Consider the following 12,571-nt stretch of genomic DNA (forward strand, 5'->3'; position numbering starts at 1 on the left):
AATGACTATCCGACCTAGCCTATCACCTTTAAATATTGAATGTGAAGCTTTGATTTGATAATGGAATGCATGAAAATTTTACATCTCACGAAGGTAAAATTTGCAACAGACTATTTTCAATTGGTGAAAATGGTGTCTGCACCGACAGAATGATTAGATTTCTCACTCCTCTTAGAGGAAGTACAACAATGTAAGACATTCTTTTCTCATTTCTTACTCCAGCGTATTCCAAGAATAAAAAACATAATGTCAGACAAACTTGCACGAGGTGTTCGAAGCTCCTTTCACTATGGATGAACGAAATTAGATTTGCGATGTTAACTTCATAATATTATTAAGTTGAGGGATGTTGCAATGCATAACATATACTTTGCGTAGATATGTATACATTAGTTTAGGTTGTATGGTTAGCTATGTGATGACCAATAATTAATTTAATCAACTATGAGTTTTCCTTTTTATTATATTATCCTACTGTTGTAAAAAAATGGCTTAGATTAAAGAAAAGGAATTTGAGAAAGGGTATAATGGCAATTAATATATATAAATATGTAGAATAGTGGTGGATTTTTTTGCTATGGTTACTTTCTTGATTTAATTCTTTTTTTGGTTATTGGCCCCGAAAAAAATTAGAGGCATCCGAAAACAGAATTCAAGAGAAAGAGAAAGAAATAGAGATAGAGATAGAAATAGAGATAGATACCAAACTAGTTAGCAAACAAAGAGTGTGTTTTTGCTTTGATTAATATTTTATTCAAATTTCTCTTTGATAGTGGATAACAGAAGATAAGTTTTGGTATTTAATTTAGTCAAATTCTGAAGCACAAAGTGTTAAAATTATAATAGATATATTATATACTGGTTCGTAAAATCTCTGAGATAAAACAAATCTCAAGCCATAAACGATAGTAAAATCTTTGAGATAAAAGGGTACTCCCTCCATTTTTTAGTTGTTTTACAGAAATTTTTATGTTTCAAATTATATGATATTTTTAGTTTTTTATGTAAAATTTATTAACACTTAATATTATATGATCAATGATAATATATCTTCTATTTTATTATTGGTTGATTTGTAGTTAGGTAAATAACTAATGATGTTTTTGTTTAGAAAATATAAAAAGTTAATGATTTTTTAATCTATGTGTATAATTTTAAAATGATTTATATTAAAAACGAAGGGAGTAGAGTAGCAATTAATGATGAAAAACTGTGAGAGAATTTGAATTTTAATTTTTTAAAAGAACAGAAAAGCAGCATAACTAATTTATTTTGACTTTCTTGCTTCGACAATCTAATACCTACTCCGACGATCCACTTAGATACACAAATGCTCTAACATTTATCGTATTAAAATGTTGTTATCAACTTCAATAATTCCTCGTTGCAAATCAAATGAGGGAAAAAACTATCCTCACCTAATCATGCAGCTTTTTAAGGTCTCGCGATATTACTCGTCTATATATCAATTGTTTTTATTGAAGAAAAGATTGACAAAATGGTTTACTTTAACGTGTTTTTGGTCCCACTGGTCGTAAAAACTTCTACACCGTAATATATAAAAACTAAAATTTTACAAAATTTCACAAAAATGTAAGTTCTTTTCACACATTCTTCGCAGAGCCGCAGACAATAGTACAGCTGACTCCCTTGTAAAGAGAGCTATGAACCTGCCTTGTGATGTGTAAAACTCCTTTCACAAAAATGTAAGTTCTTTTCACAGATTCCTCGCCGACAACCGACTCTTCCGAACCTGCCTTGTGATGTGTAGAACTCTTTTTCAATATTAAGCATTTCAGGTTAAAAAAAAAACATTTTACAAAAAAGATGTCCAAAATTCAACCAAATACTATAAAAGGCTAAACATCTGTTTACTTACGCGCGCGTCCTTCTTTACTTTTCCATAGTTGGTTGCTATAAAGTGAGAGTGCGACATAGCAAACTACTGCACAACAATGGCCATAGCATTGACATTTCTTCTTCTTCTTCTTTCTCTCGATTTCTCTTCTTCTCTGTCAATACCACTCGGATCTACTCTTCACGCTTCTTCAGATCGCAACCACTCATGGTATTCTCTTAACTCCGCCTTCTCTGTTTCCTTCATCCCCACCGCAACCCCCGGCTCCTTCCTCTCCGCCGTCTTGTTTTCAAACACTGTTCCTATCTGGTCACCCGGAACCGTAGACTCCGGCGGATCTCTCCGTCTCCTCCGTTCTGGCTCCCTCCGCCTCGTTAACTCCTCCGGCGCTACTGTTTGGGAGTCCGGCAGCGAAAACGAAGGAGTCACTTCCGCCTCTCTCGAAGATTCTGGAAACCTCTTCCTTCGGAGTCGTAAAAACACGACGGTTTGGTCTTCCTTTGCTCATCCGAGTAACGTCATCGTCCCGACGCAGCCTTTCACCGTCGGTAAGTCTCTCCGGTCTGGTTCTTACTCGTTTCATCTTACGGAAGAAGGGAGTCTGAACCTTAAGTGGAACGATAGCATAGTTTACTGGAGCCAAGAGCTTATTAATAATAATTCAAGTTCAAATCTCTCGTCGCCAAGTTTTGTACTGGAACGTAACGGAGTGGCGTCTATTTTCGACTCTAGCGGCGTCGTCGTGGTTTCTGTTCGAAGCAATGACTACGGAGAAGGAGAGGAGGGTGTGTTTAGGTTTTTGAAGCTGGAGGAAGATGGAAATTTGAGAATCTTTAGTGTCTCTAAAGGTGGTGAGATTCAGACACAGACTTGGGTTGCTGTCGCTGACCAGTGTCAAGTGTTTGGTTTCTGTGGGAACTTTGGGATTTGTAGGTACGATGGTTTTGTTCCGACATGCGAGTGTCCCTCGGAGAATTTTGTTCCTAGTGATGTGAACGACATGAGAAAAGGGTGTAAGAGAAAAGTGGAGCTTGAGGATTGTCGTGGTAACCAAGGCATGCTTGATTTGAACAACACTAGGTTCTTGACATACCCACCTGAATTGTCTACTCAACGTTTCACTCTGGGGACAGAGGCGTGCCGTGCTAATTGTCTTGCTGATAGTTTATGTTTTGCTTCTGTTTTAATGGCTGATGGATCTGGTGTTTGTTTTCAAAAGCTATCCGGTTTGGTTTCTGGTTATAAAAGCCCTTCGGTTCCGAGTACCTCTTCTTTAAAGGTTTGTAAACCAGTTTCACCGTACTCAACGGTGGAGAAAAGTGATGAACGGTTGCTAATCCGAGCGTTGATCATAGCTCTGGTTGTTATAGCCACGGTTCTCTGTCTGGTTGCGTTATTGGGAGCTTTGTGGTGCTGCTGCTGCAGAAATAGTCTTCAGTTTGGAGCTTTGTCATCTCACCACACTTTACTTGAGTACGCGTCTAGTGCACCCATGAGGTTCTCTTACAAGGAGCTGCAACGTTGCACCAAAGGTTTCAAGGAGAAGCTTGGTTCTGGAGGTTTTGGCGCTGTATACAAAGGCGTGCTCGTTAACAGGACCGCGGTTGCGGTGAAACGATTAGAGGGGATAGAGCAAGGAGAGAAGCAGTTTAGGACAGAGGTGGCCACCATAGGTAGCACACATCACTTGAATCTTGTCAGATTGATAGGTTTCTGCTCACAAGGACGCCACAGGCTTCTTGTCTATGAGTTCATGAAGAATGGGTCGCTCGACAACTTCCTTTTCGCGGCAGAGTCTGGGAGATTGTTGAATTGGCAGTATCGGTTTTCTATCGCCCTTGGAACCGCTAAGGCGATTCTTTACCTCCATGAGGAGTGTTCTAATTGCATTGTACACTGCGATGTTAAACCTGAGAACATTCTCTTGGACGAAAACTTTAATGCCAAAGTGTCGGATTTTGGACTAGCTAAACTCATACCAAGCGACAAGAGATACTGGAACATGAGCTGTGTCCGAGGAACCAGGGGATATCTAGCCCCAGAATGGGTTGCAAATCTTCCAATAACTTCAAACTCTGATGTCTACAGCTATGGAATGGTTCTGTTAGAGGTTGTGAGCGGAAGACGGAATTTTGAAATCTCAGACGAAACAAACCACAGGAAATTCTCTGACTGGGCATACGAAGAATTCGACAAGGGTAATAGTAAAGTAATCTTAGACAAATGTCTTCAGAGAGATGAAACAGTCGATATGGAACAAGTGACGAGGATGGTTCAGGCCAGTTTCTGGTGCATACAAAAGCATCCGTCTCAGAGGCCGTCTATGGGGAAAGTAGTGCAGATGTTAGAGGGAATAATAGAGATGGCCAAGCCATTGGCTCCAAATGCTTTAGCCGACATACGAGATACAGAAAATAGTTAGAAACACGCGTTGTTTTCTTGAGCAGTGTTTCAGCGTTGGTTGTATTATCTCAGCTTCCCTTCTTCGTCTTTGTCCTCACAAACTGCTGTAAGTAATGGGAGCTTTTTGTTTTTGTTTATGATTACGTCATTTAGATAGAACTTCAATATTTATTTGCATCCTTTTGTTTCTGGTTGGTTCTGATGTGTGTGTATATATCACCTAATGAGAACGTCTGCATTCAATTCGTTACATGATCGCTGAATAGTGATCAAACGCTTAAACCAACACCTCAGGATAGCATGAGTCGTTTAGGTATAAACAGTTGACGAATCTTTTTTTTTTGATCAACTGAATTATATTAAGAAAGAACTAGAAAAGGGTTCAGCCCATTACAAAGTCCATATCATTGGGTAATACTAAACGGCCCAAAGAGAGGTCCAGAGCAGATGGGGATGACGCAAGATAAATAGTTGACGAATCTAATGGTTAAAAAAATACAGAACCAATTTTTTCCTAAGAAAAAGAAAGTTTTTTTTCCTAAGAAAAAGAAAACTATGACATTTATTCCCCCAATATACAAATGTCTTCATACAGATGAAACAGTGATATGGAACAATTGAAGAGGATGGTGCAGGCCAGTTTATGGTGCAGACCAGTTTCTGGTGCATACACCAGTCTCAGAGGCCGTGTAACGACCCGGTTTCCTTAACCAGTTGGTTGATTTTTCTTTTTAGTTAATTTGGATTGAACCAAACCATTTTCTATACCAAGACTTATATATATAATCGTATATATCATTTTTCCCTAATAGAAAAGCCTAGCCGTGTGCCTATGAAGCCATCCCCATCTTCTTCTTCATTGATCTCTCCTATGATTCATGTCTCTCCTATTCATCTTGTCCTCTCAAATATTTTATTTGAAAAAAATAAAATAAAAATTGAAATATTTGATTTTTTTAATAAAAAAGTTCAAATTTGAAAAAGTATAATTCGAAAACATACAAAAATAATAATATTTTTTATTTAATTTTTATTTATTTAAATAATAATTTATTATACATATAGAAAACAAATGTATAAGAATCTTTTGTCATTTAATGAAGAAGATATATTTAAAAATATTTTTTTAGTGGTGGTAAAGATGAAAAGTGGTACTATGAAAGTGGTAAACATAAAATTTTTTAATTATTTATTAGTTTATATCTTACTTTAATATTTTGTTTTAAAATAAGTTATAAAACACTTTATATTTATAATCTTTTGTAGTAATTTAATATAAATATATATTTTTGTATATTTAAATATTATAGGAATGTTATTTCTTTTCTATAAATAAAAAATGAATTAATATTCGATTTATAATTATAATTAATATTAGTTATGAATTTTATTATGTAAGTAAACATTAAAAAGAAATGTATATTTAAATTTTAAATAAAAGGTATTAAAATATATTATTAAAACAAAATCTTAGAAAAGATATTTAAGAATATCTTTTTAGATATCTTATTTTCAAAATATTAAAATATTAGGTTAAATATGGTATATATTTAATAATAACTAAATTAGTTGTAAGAGAAATAATAGGAAGTTAAGTAAATGTAATGGTAACCTAGATTATTTATATGTAAATTAAAAGTTAGTCTGTTTTAATAGTATTCATTATAATTATAAAATTTAGAAAATCTAGCATATATTTGACCCAAAAAAAGACAATCTAGCATATAATTGTATTTTTAATTAACATATATAAAATTAATTTATATTAATATTTAATCATAAAATTAATTAATACTTATTTTATAAAAAAATATTTAACTTTTTGGTAAGATATTATTAGATTTTTTCTCAATAGATTTTGTTATATTTAAATTGATTTATTATTAATCATTAATTGAATTGTCCAATATGACTTTTGTTTAGTAGATTTCTTTGTACTTCTGTTTTAATAGAGAAGATTTAAATATGCATATTAAAATATGAAATTATTTATTAGTTTATATATTTTACATTAATATTTTTTTTACATATGTTATAAAATTCATGAATATATGTTGTTATTTAATTTTATAATTTATAAAATAGTTAATAAATTGATTAAATTACTTTATATTTATAATTGTTTGTATTAATTTAATTATAAATATTTATTATGTATATAGAAATATTATACGAATGTTATTTCTTCTTCTATAATTAAAAATGAATTCATATTCATTTTATAACTATAGTTAATATTAACTATGATTTTATTAGGGAAAATTTGGATAAGTACCTCTTAATAAATTTTATTTTGATAAATACACCATTATTTAATGTTTTTGAAAACTACGCTTTATGCTTAAAAAATTGACTAAATTATCCTTATCAAATAACATCGTAAGTTTCAAATTAAAATAATAAATGAGAAGGCCATTTAAAATTATACACATGCTTAATTTAAAGGCATGTCGTCATCTTATTTCTTTAAGATCAGAGATTGTGTTCGGTTTTAAAATTTTACAGGTTTCCATATCACATGAAGATGTTTCATAAAGCATCAAAGGACGCCATTTTTTTGTTTGAACAGAAAAAATAGTGAAATCTACTTTGGTCATATTAGATATCTTAACCAGAATTGGCCAAACACATCGGCACAATTGCTCCATCATCTTGGTATCTCCACTCGGATAACAAACTCATGTTACTAAGCTCGACAAGGGACACAATTTAAAGCCAAACTATCAAAAAACCTTCCCAAAATGTTTCCAAAGCCATATCCCCGAACATCTCTAGCGAGACAGCTCCTAGAGTAGACGCACCCATGCTTTACAACCCACGTGTAATCATATTATTAATTAAACTGAATCAGTCAAATTGTGTATGGTTATGATTACACCGGTTAGTTTGAAAAGATGTAGTGAATCGTATGATATATAAGGTTTAAATTTTGATTTTAGAAAATATCTGCAGACATTTTAATCCAATTATTCATTTAACCATATTAGATTATCTGTTTATTTTGAAGATAACAGCAATGACAATATTTTCGAATTTAATCTTTATTTATTAAAATATAATATCTAAATTAAATTAGGGTAAATATGTCTTATCACATATAAAAAGAGTTAGTTTTCAAAAAAAAAAAAGGTGTATTTATCAAATTTGAAAACACAAGTAGGTTATTTTTCAAATAATCCCATTTTATTATATAAATTAAACATTAAAAAGAAATTTATATTTAAATTTTAAATAAAAGATATTATTAAAACAAAATATTAGAAAAGATACTTCAGAATATCTTTTTAGATATCTTATTTTGAAACTATTAAAACATTTGGTTATATATGGTGTATATTTAATAATAACTAAATTAGTTGTAAGAGAAAAATAGGAAGTTAAGTAAATGTAATGATTCAACCTAGATTATTTGTAAGTAGATAAAAAGTTCTTCGGTTTTAATAGTATTCATTATAATTATAAAATTTAGAAAATTTAGCATATAACTGTATTTTTAATTAACATTAATTTATATTAATATTTACTCATGAAGTTAATTAATACTTTATTTCATAAAAAAATATTTAATCTTTTTGGTAATATCTTGTTAGATTTTTTCTCAATACATTTTTTTTTATATTCAAATTGATTTATTATTAATCATTAATGAAATGATCCAACATGACTTATGTTCAGTTGATTTTCTTTTTACTTCTCTTTTAATACAAAAGATGAATAAGAACTTATATATATATAAACACACACAAGAACAAAACAACTCGATCTCCCGTGTATTAAAATTCAGAATAAAAAGGTAAATATGTTAGATATGTTTTAATTTTTGTGGAAAAATTTATGAAAAAAATTCTTCTTCTGATTTGATAAATATAAAACTGAATTTTTGTATGTTTTGGTTCTTTAGTGGGATCCAATAATATTTCAAGGAAGAATATTTCATCTTCTAGAAATAAAACCAATGGCAATCAAGAATTCATTTTCTCTTTTACTATCTTCATTGATGGTGTTTGCTCTGATCGTCATACCCACAATTTCAGGTAATGTATGTAGGAGGTTTTCAAATATGACCCCCTAAAATATAAAACAAAAAAATTTAAAATCAATCTAAATACTAAGTTAAAAATGCTTTTTTTTTTAATAATGCAAAATATAATATTTTAGTTCATTAAAAGTATCTAATGTGATGAAGTGATGCTATTTAAAAATATTTTTGTGATTATTTAAGCTTGTGGTAAAATCATTTTAATAATAATATTATTTAACATTTTAAAAATAAAAACCATTTTTGTGATTTGTTTTTGAGAAAATATATGGATTTAAGGATAATATTTTTATTTAATAAAATAGGTAGATTTAAGGAAATTATTTTTATTACTTTGAAAACATATTTTGTTGCTTAAGATTTTATTTTAAAGGAATTATTATTTTCTTAATATCAAGATTATTTTTGTTAATTATTTTTTATAAAAGCACATTATAGATAAATATATTTTCTTCATTAAAATTCCTTTAAAAAATGTATAGATGTTTTCTTTTTATTATTTATTTTATTTTGAAAAAGAAACTTCTAATTAACATAAATTTTTAATATAAAAAGGTATTAATGTTAGAGAGATGTCTTCTATACGTTAACTATCTTAATATTTGTGATCCCAAGGGATTTGCATCCAATTGAGGAAAACAATTAGATATTTTCAGAATAGTAATTAATCACCTAATCAATTTGGCAGTTGAAAACAATTTCACATCACTTGTGTTATTTTACTTGGTCTTTAACAGAGATTCTCTATTTACACCATAAAATACTCAACTTAGAACCATTCTTAAGCTCTCAAATGTTGCTACTTGCATTTTGTGAAGATGAATATATTGATAAGTATAAGAATTGCTCTATTGCTTTTCAATTTAAACAACATTTCCACAAAATTCATGTAAAACAAATTTGCATACATGTGATATTTCACACATTGACATATGTATCTTTTTTCATAAACAGGACAGCCAATCGGAAAATGGTGTGTAGCCAATCCTAAAATACAGGACCCAGTGGTACAAGCAGCTCTAGGTTGGGCTTGCCAACAGAGTGAAGCATACTGTAGCAGGATTCAGCTTGGCCAAAATTGCTACTCGCCAAACACTCTCAGGGACCATGCCTCTGTTGTCTTCAATACTTACTACCAACAAAATAAGAACCAACCCGGTTCTTGTGATTTCAATAGTGCTGCAGTGATCACCAACACCGACCCTAGTAAGCAACTTTATCTAAACTCTGTTGTTTTTAGTTATGAAAGTTCATTTAATAAATCGAGATAATGAACAATTAATGTCTGATTTTTTCATTATTTGATAGGTCATGACACTTGCCAATTTGAGTCTGTCCCTGATTCTAAGTAAAGAGCAAAGACGAAATGAAGCATCTTCTGCAACTAATGAAACAACTTATGTACTAATATTGAATACTAAATAAATGCAGTGCATGGCCATTTATATTTATATATATATATATATATATATATATATATATATATATATTAGTAAGCAATCTAAAATATAAGTACTTCACAATGAAAACAATATTTTTATTCCTTCCAAGTGAAAGAAACAAAAAATCAAAAACACAAGGAGCAAACTATTTCATAAATATCATGGATACTGCAAATATAATCAGTAACTTAGATACAGAGAGATACCTATGCTAATCAGATCTACTTCAGTGTTTTGGAAACATGTCAAAACGGATAAAATCACATCCATTGAAGAGTTATAAATTGTAAAATTTAAGAAGAAAAAAAGCATACTAATCGAGAGAGAAAACAACTTACAGGCCAGCCGGAAAAGGCCACAATCCCAGCAGTCAACAAGCCACCAAACTGTGGAAGAAAGAGATATGTCAAGTATAAACAGAGGAAAGAAGAGAACCCAAGAAGCTTACAAGACGAAGTCAGTACTTTCGTTACAGCATCAAATCAAAGACTTGAAATGGCAGCGACTTTGTGCCATATCCTTAGAGCATCTCCAACCCACTCTATCTTTCACTCTAAAATAGAGTTTAGAGTAAAAAATACTCCAATGGTACTCTATGTCTCACTCTATAATAGAGTGAAAAATAGGTTTACTCTAAATATAGAGTAATTTGTTTTTTTTTTTGTTCATCACTCTATTTTCTACTCTAAAATAGAGTATCATTGGAGTAAACTCAAACTCTATTATAGAGTTAATCTATTTTAGAGTAAAAAATAGAGTAAACCATTGGAGATGGTCTTAGTATCCATCGATCTCCTAGGTTTCTTCTTACACAATTAACATTTGACCAAAGAGATGTTTTTTATTCGCTTTACGCCCAACGGCGTCCTTGTATTGTGTGATGTTCTCTCAACCGAAATATAGCTTCTTTAGAGGTTAGTTTTGTCCTAAAAGAATTTAACATCTTCTCTTCTCAGGTTGATTTTGATGCTCCTCTAGTTCTTCTTCAGTAAACTCTGATGAGAAATTGTCGAACTGTGTTTCTCGGACAATTGCATGATTGGAAAATATAACTATAGTTTAGGATTGGAACTCTTAGGCCTTATACATGTGTAGTCAAAGTCTCCTGCTTGGTTGATGTTCAAAGTCCTCCACCATTGACATTACAACTTTCCACCTGATTTGGTTTGTAAGGCCATAACTAGCATATAGATTTACTGAGATATCATTTTTTTTTACCAGAAAACTATCTTTTACAGTTTTTTGGTATTTCTCTAAATTCGTGCTCTTAATTATATGGTTTTTGGTACGATTACATCTAATAATAATTAATGATGTTTGTTCGTCAGTCTAAGCTGGAACATTGTAATCATGATTCATCATGAGTCGAACACACAGTTTCACTACATTTCAGAAATAATTGAAAATAACTCGAGAATTATTTATATATAAGTATATTATATGTAGATGATTGATGGAGAAAAGAAGAGAGAAAGAATTAACTTGCACAAGTAAAAAAGAAGCGGTTGTCAATACAATTTTCTCATGCAGCTAACTGAATCTCGCCGAGTTCTAGCTGAGCAGCGATATCCTCAAGCTGCTTCTTCACACTCATATCAATAAGCTTCGACCCAGAATCACCGTACCTAATCGTAAACCCAGCGACGAGGCTCGGATCAAGCACCGTCTTCACCCTCACGTTCTTCGCCCCGGTCAGCTTCTGAACCTGTTTGGCGATCTGAGCAAGCTGCGGCGGCTCCAGCTTCACCACCGATCTAACCTCCGCCAGCTGCGTGTCCGTTATCTTGTTGTACACCATCTCGAACTCCTTCACGATGTCCCTCACTATGTTGATACGATTCGCGTCGACAAGGATGTTGAGGAAGTTGGAGGTGTGGCTCTGGAGAGCGGACGATTTCACGATCTCGTCGATCACGAGACGCTTCTTCTCGAGCTCGACGGTTGGATTCGCGAAGAAGTTGAGCACCTGCGGATCGGAGAAGACCTTCTCGAGCTTCTCGACGTCTGCGCTCGTCAGTTCGAGTGTGTCGTTCCTCTTCGCCACGTCCGCGAGAGCCATCGCGTAGCTTCCCGCCGCCGTGGCTGACATTCTCGCTCCCGCGGCGTTTCCGCCTCTGGTTCGGAGCGGTAAGGCTGTCTTTCGCATGGGAAGAGATCCCCCGATGTGGAAAGATGATGGAGGAAGTTTGGACTGCAGAGAGAGCATGGTTTGCTGAAGAGACGCCATTGCAGAGAAAGAGAGAGGGAGGGCGATTTGTGGTGTCTCGAAGACGAGAGGAGAAGAAGAAGGTAAGGTTTTGGGGAATTATAAAACGGACGGTGGAGATTTGTTGATGAGGAAAGATCGAGGGTGGAGAATAGAAGGTTTATCTTGTGCTGAGATTGCAGGAGGATGGAGAAGCCGCCACGTGGAGACTTATGATAGGTGCGATATCTGTGTTCCATATTAACGAGGATCGATTCCAATTATCCAAAATTGTGATACCAAATAATGTTGATTTATCGCACTAGCCATAACAATCTGAACCAATTAAGACTCATATGTTTCTTTTGACCAAGCTGGAGGATCGATTAAAATCGATTTCACCTGACAAAATAGTTTGGTTTAAGCGGGATGAAATTAGATAGCCTAGCACAAAATATGAGTGATTTTTTGGAGTCAAATATATGAGTAATTTACAAGCTCGTTCTTCGCGCTCATCATTTTTCTTTTGAATATCAAGAGTTTTGGGGCCGAGGTCCATAATCTCCATAAGCTCAAAATCACAGCATGTCATTTGAACTGGACTACTGGAGACCTCTAACACAATGGTCAGGGTCCTTTCCAGT

General features: G+C 32.8%; 3 protein-coding genes across 3 annotated transcripts; 2 read left to right on the top strand and 1 right to left on the bottom strand.

Annotated features, from left to right (window-relative positions):
- The first annotated feature begins 1,897 nt into the window (after window positions 1-1,897).
- Window positions 1,898-4,547, top strand: LOC103858530 (G-type lectin S-receptor-like serine/threonine-protein kinase At1g34300). The gene has a single exon (XM_009135906.3). The coding sequence runs from the start codon at window positions 1,956-1,958 to the stop codon at window positions 4,278-4,280; it is 2,325 nt and encodes a 774-aa protein (XP_009134154.1). The 5' UTR covers window positions 1,898-1,955; the 3' UTR covers window positions 4,281-4,547.
- Window positions 4,548-7,904: 3,357 nt separating this feature from the next.
- Window positions 7,905-9,751, top strand: LOC103858531 (glucan endo-1,3-beta-glucosidase 1). The gene is made up of 4 exons (XM_009135907.2): window positions 7,905-8,054; window positions 8,163-8,295; window positions 9,255-9,506; window positions 9,609-9,751. Exons 2-4 carry the CDS (start codon window positions 8,217-8,219, stop codon window positions 9,650-9,652), a joined length of 375 nt encoding a protein of 124 aa, XP_009134155.1. The 5' UTR covers window positions 7,905-8,054; window positions 8,163-8,216; the 3' UTR covers window positions 9,653-9,751.
- Window positions 9,752-11,074: 1,323 nt separating this feature from the next.
- On the bottom strand, window positions 11,075-12,022 carry LOC103858533 (ATP synthase subunit delta, chloroplastic). Its single transcript, XM_009135910.3, has one exon. It carries the CDS (start codon window positions 11,967-11,969, stop codon window positions 11,265-11,267), a length of 705 nt encoding a protein of 234 aa, XP_009134158.1. The 5' UTR covers window positions 11,970-12,022; the 3' UTR covers window positions 11,075-11,264.
- Window positions 12,023-12,571: the final 549 nt, after the last annotated feature.

The sequence above is a fragment of the Brassica rapa genome, chromosome A03 (genome assembly GCF_000309985.2).
Source record: "Brassica rapa cultivar Chiifu-401-42 chromosome A03, CAAS_Brap_v3.01, whole genome shotgun sequence".
Classification (NCBI taxonomy): domain Eukaryota; kingdom Viridiplantae; phylum Streptophyta; class Magnoliopsida; order Brassicales; family Brassicaceae; genus Brassica; species Brassica rapa.

Bases quoted from the DNA above. Each gene is read 5' to 3' on its own strand.
- LOC103858530 (XM_009135906.3), top strand. From the start codon at position 1,956: ATGGCCATAGCATTGACATTTCTTCTTCTTCTTCTTTCTCTCGATTTC.
- LOC103858531 (XM_009135907.2), top strand. From the start codon at position 8,217: ATGGCAATCAAGAATTCATTTTCTCTTTTACTATCTTCATTGATGGTG. The intron at 8,296-9,254 runs GTAATGTATGTA...TTTCATAAACAG, and splicing joins CGTCATACCCACAATTTCAG to GACAGCCAATCGGAAAATGG. The intron at 9,507-9,608 runs GTAAGCAACTTT...ATTATTTGATAG, and splicing joins GATCACCAACACCGACCCTA to GTCATGACACTTGCCAATTT.
- LOC103858533 (XM_009135910.3), bottom strand. From the start codon at position 11,969: ATGGCGTCTCTTCAGCAAACCATGCTCTCTCTGCAGTCCAAACTTCCT.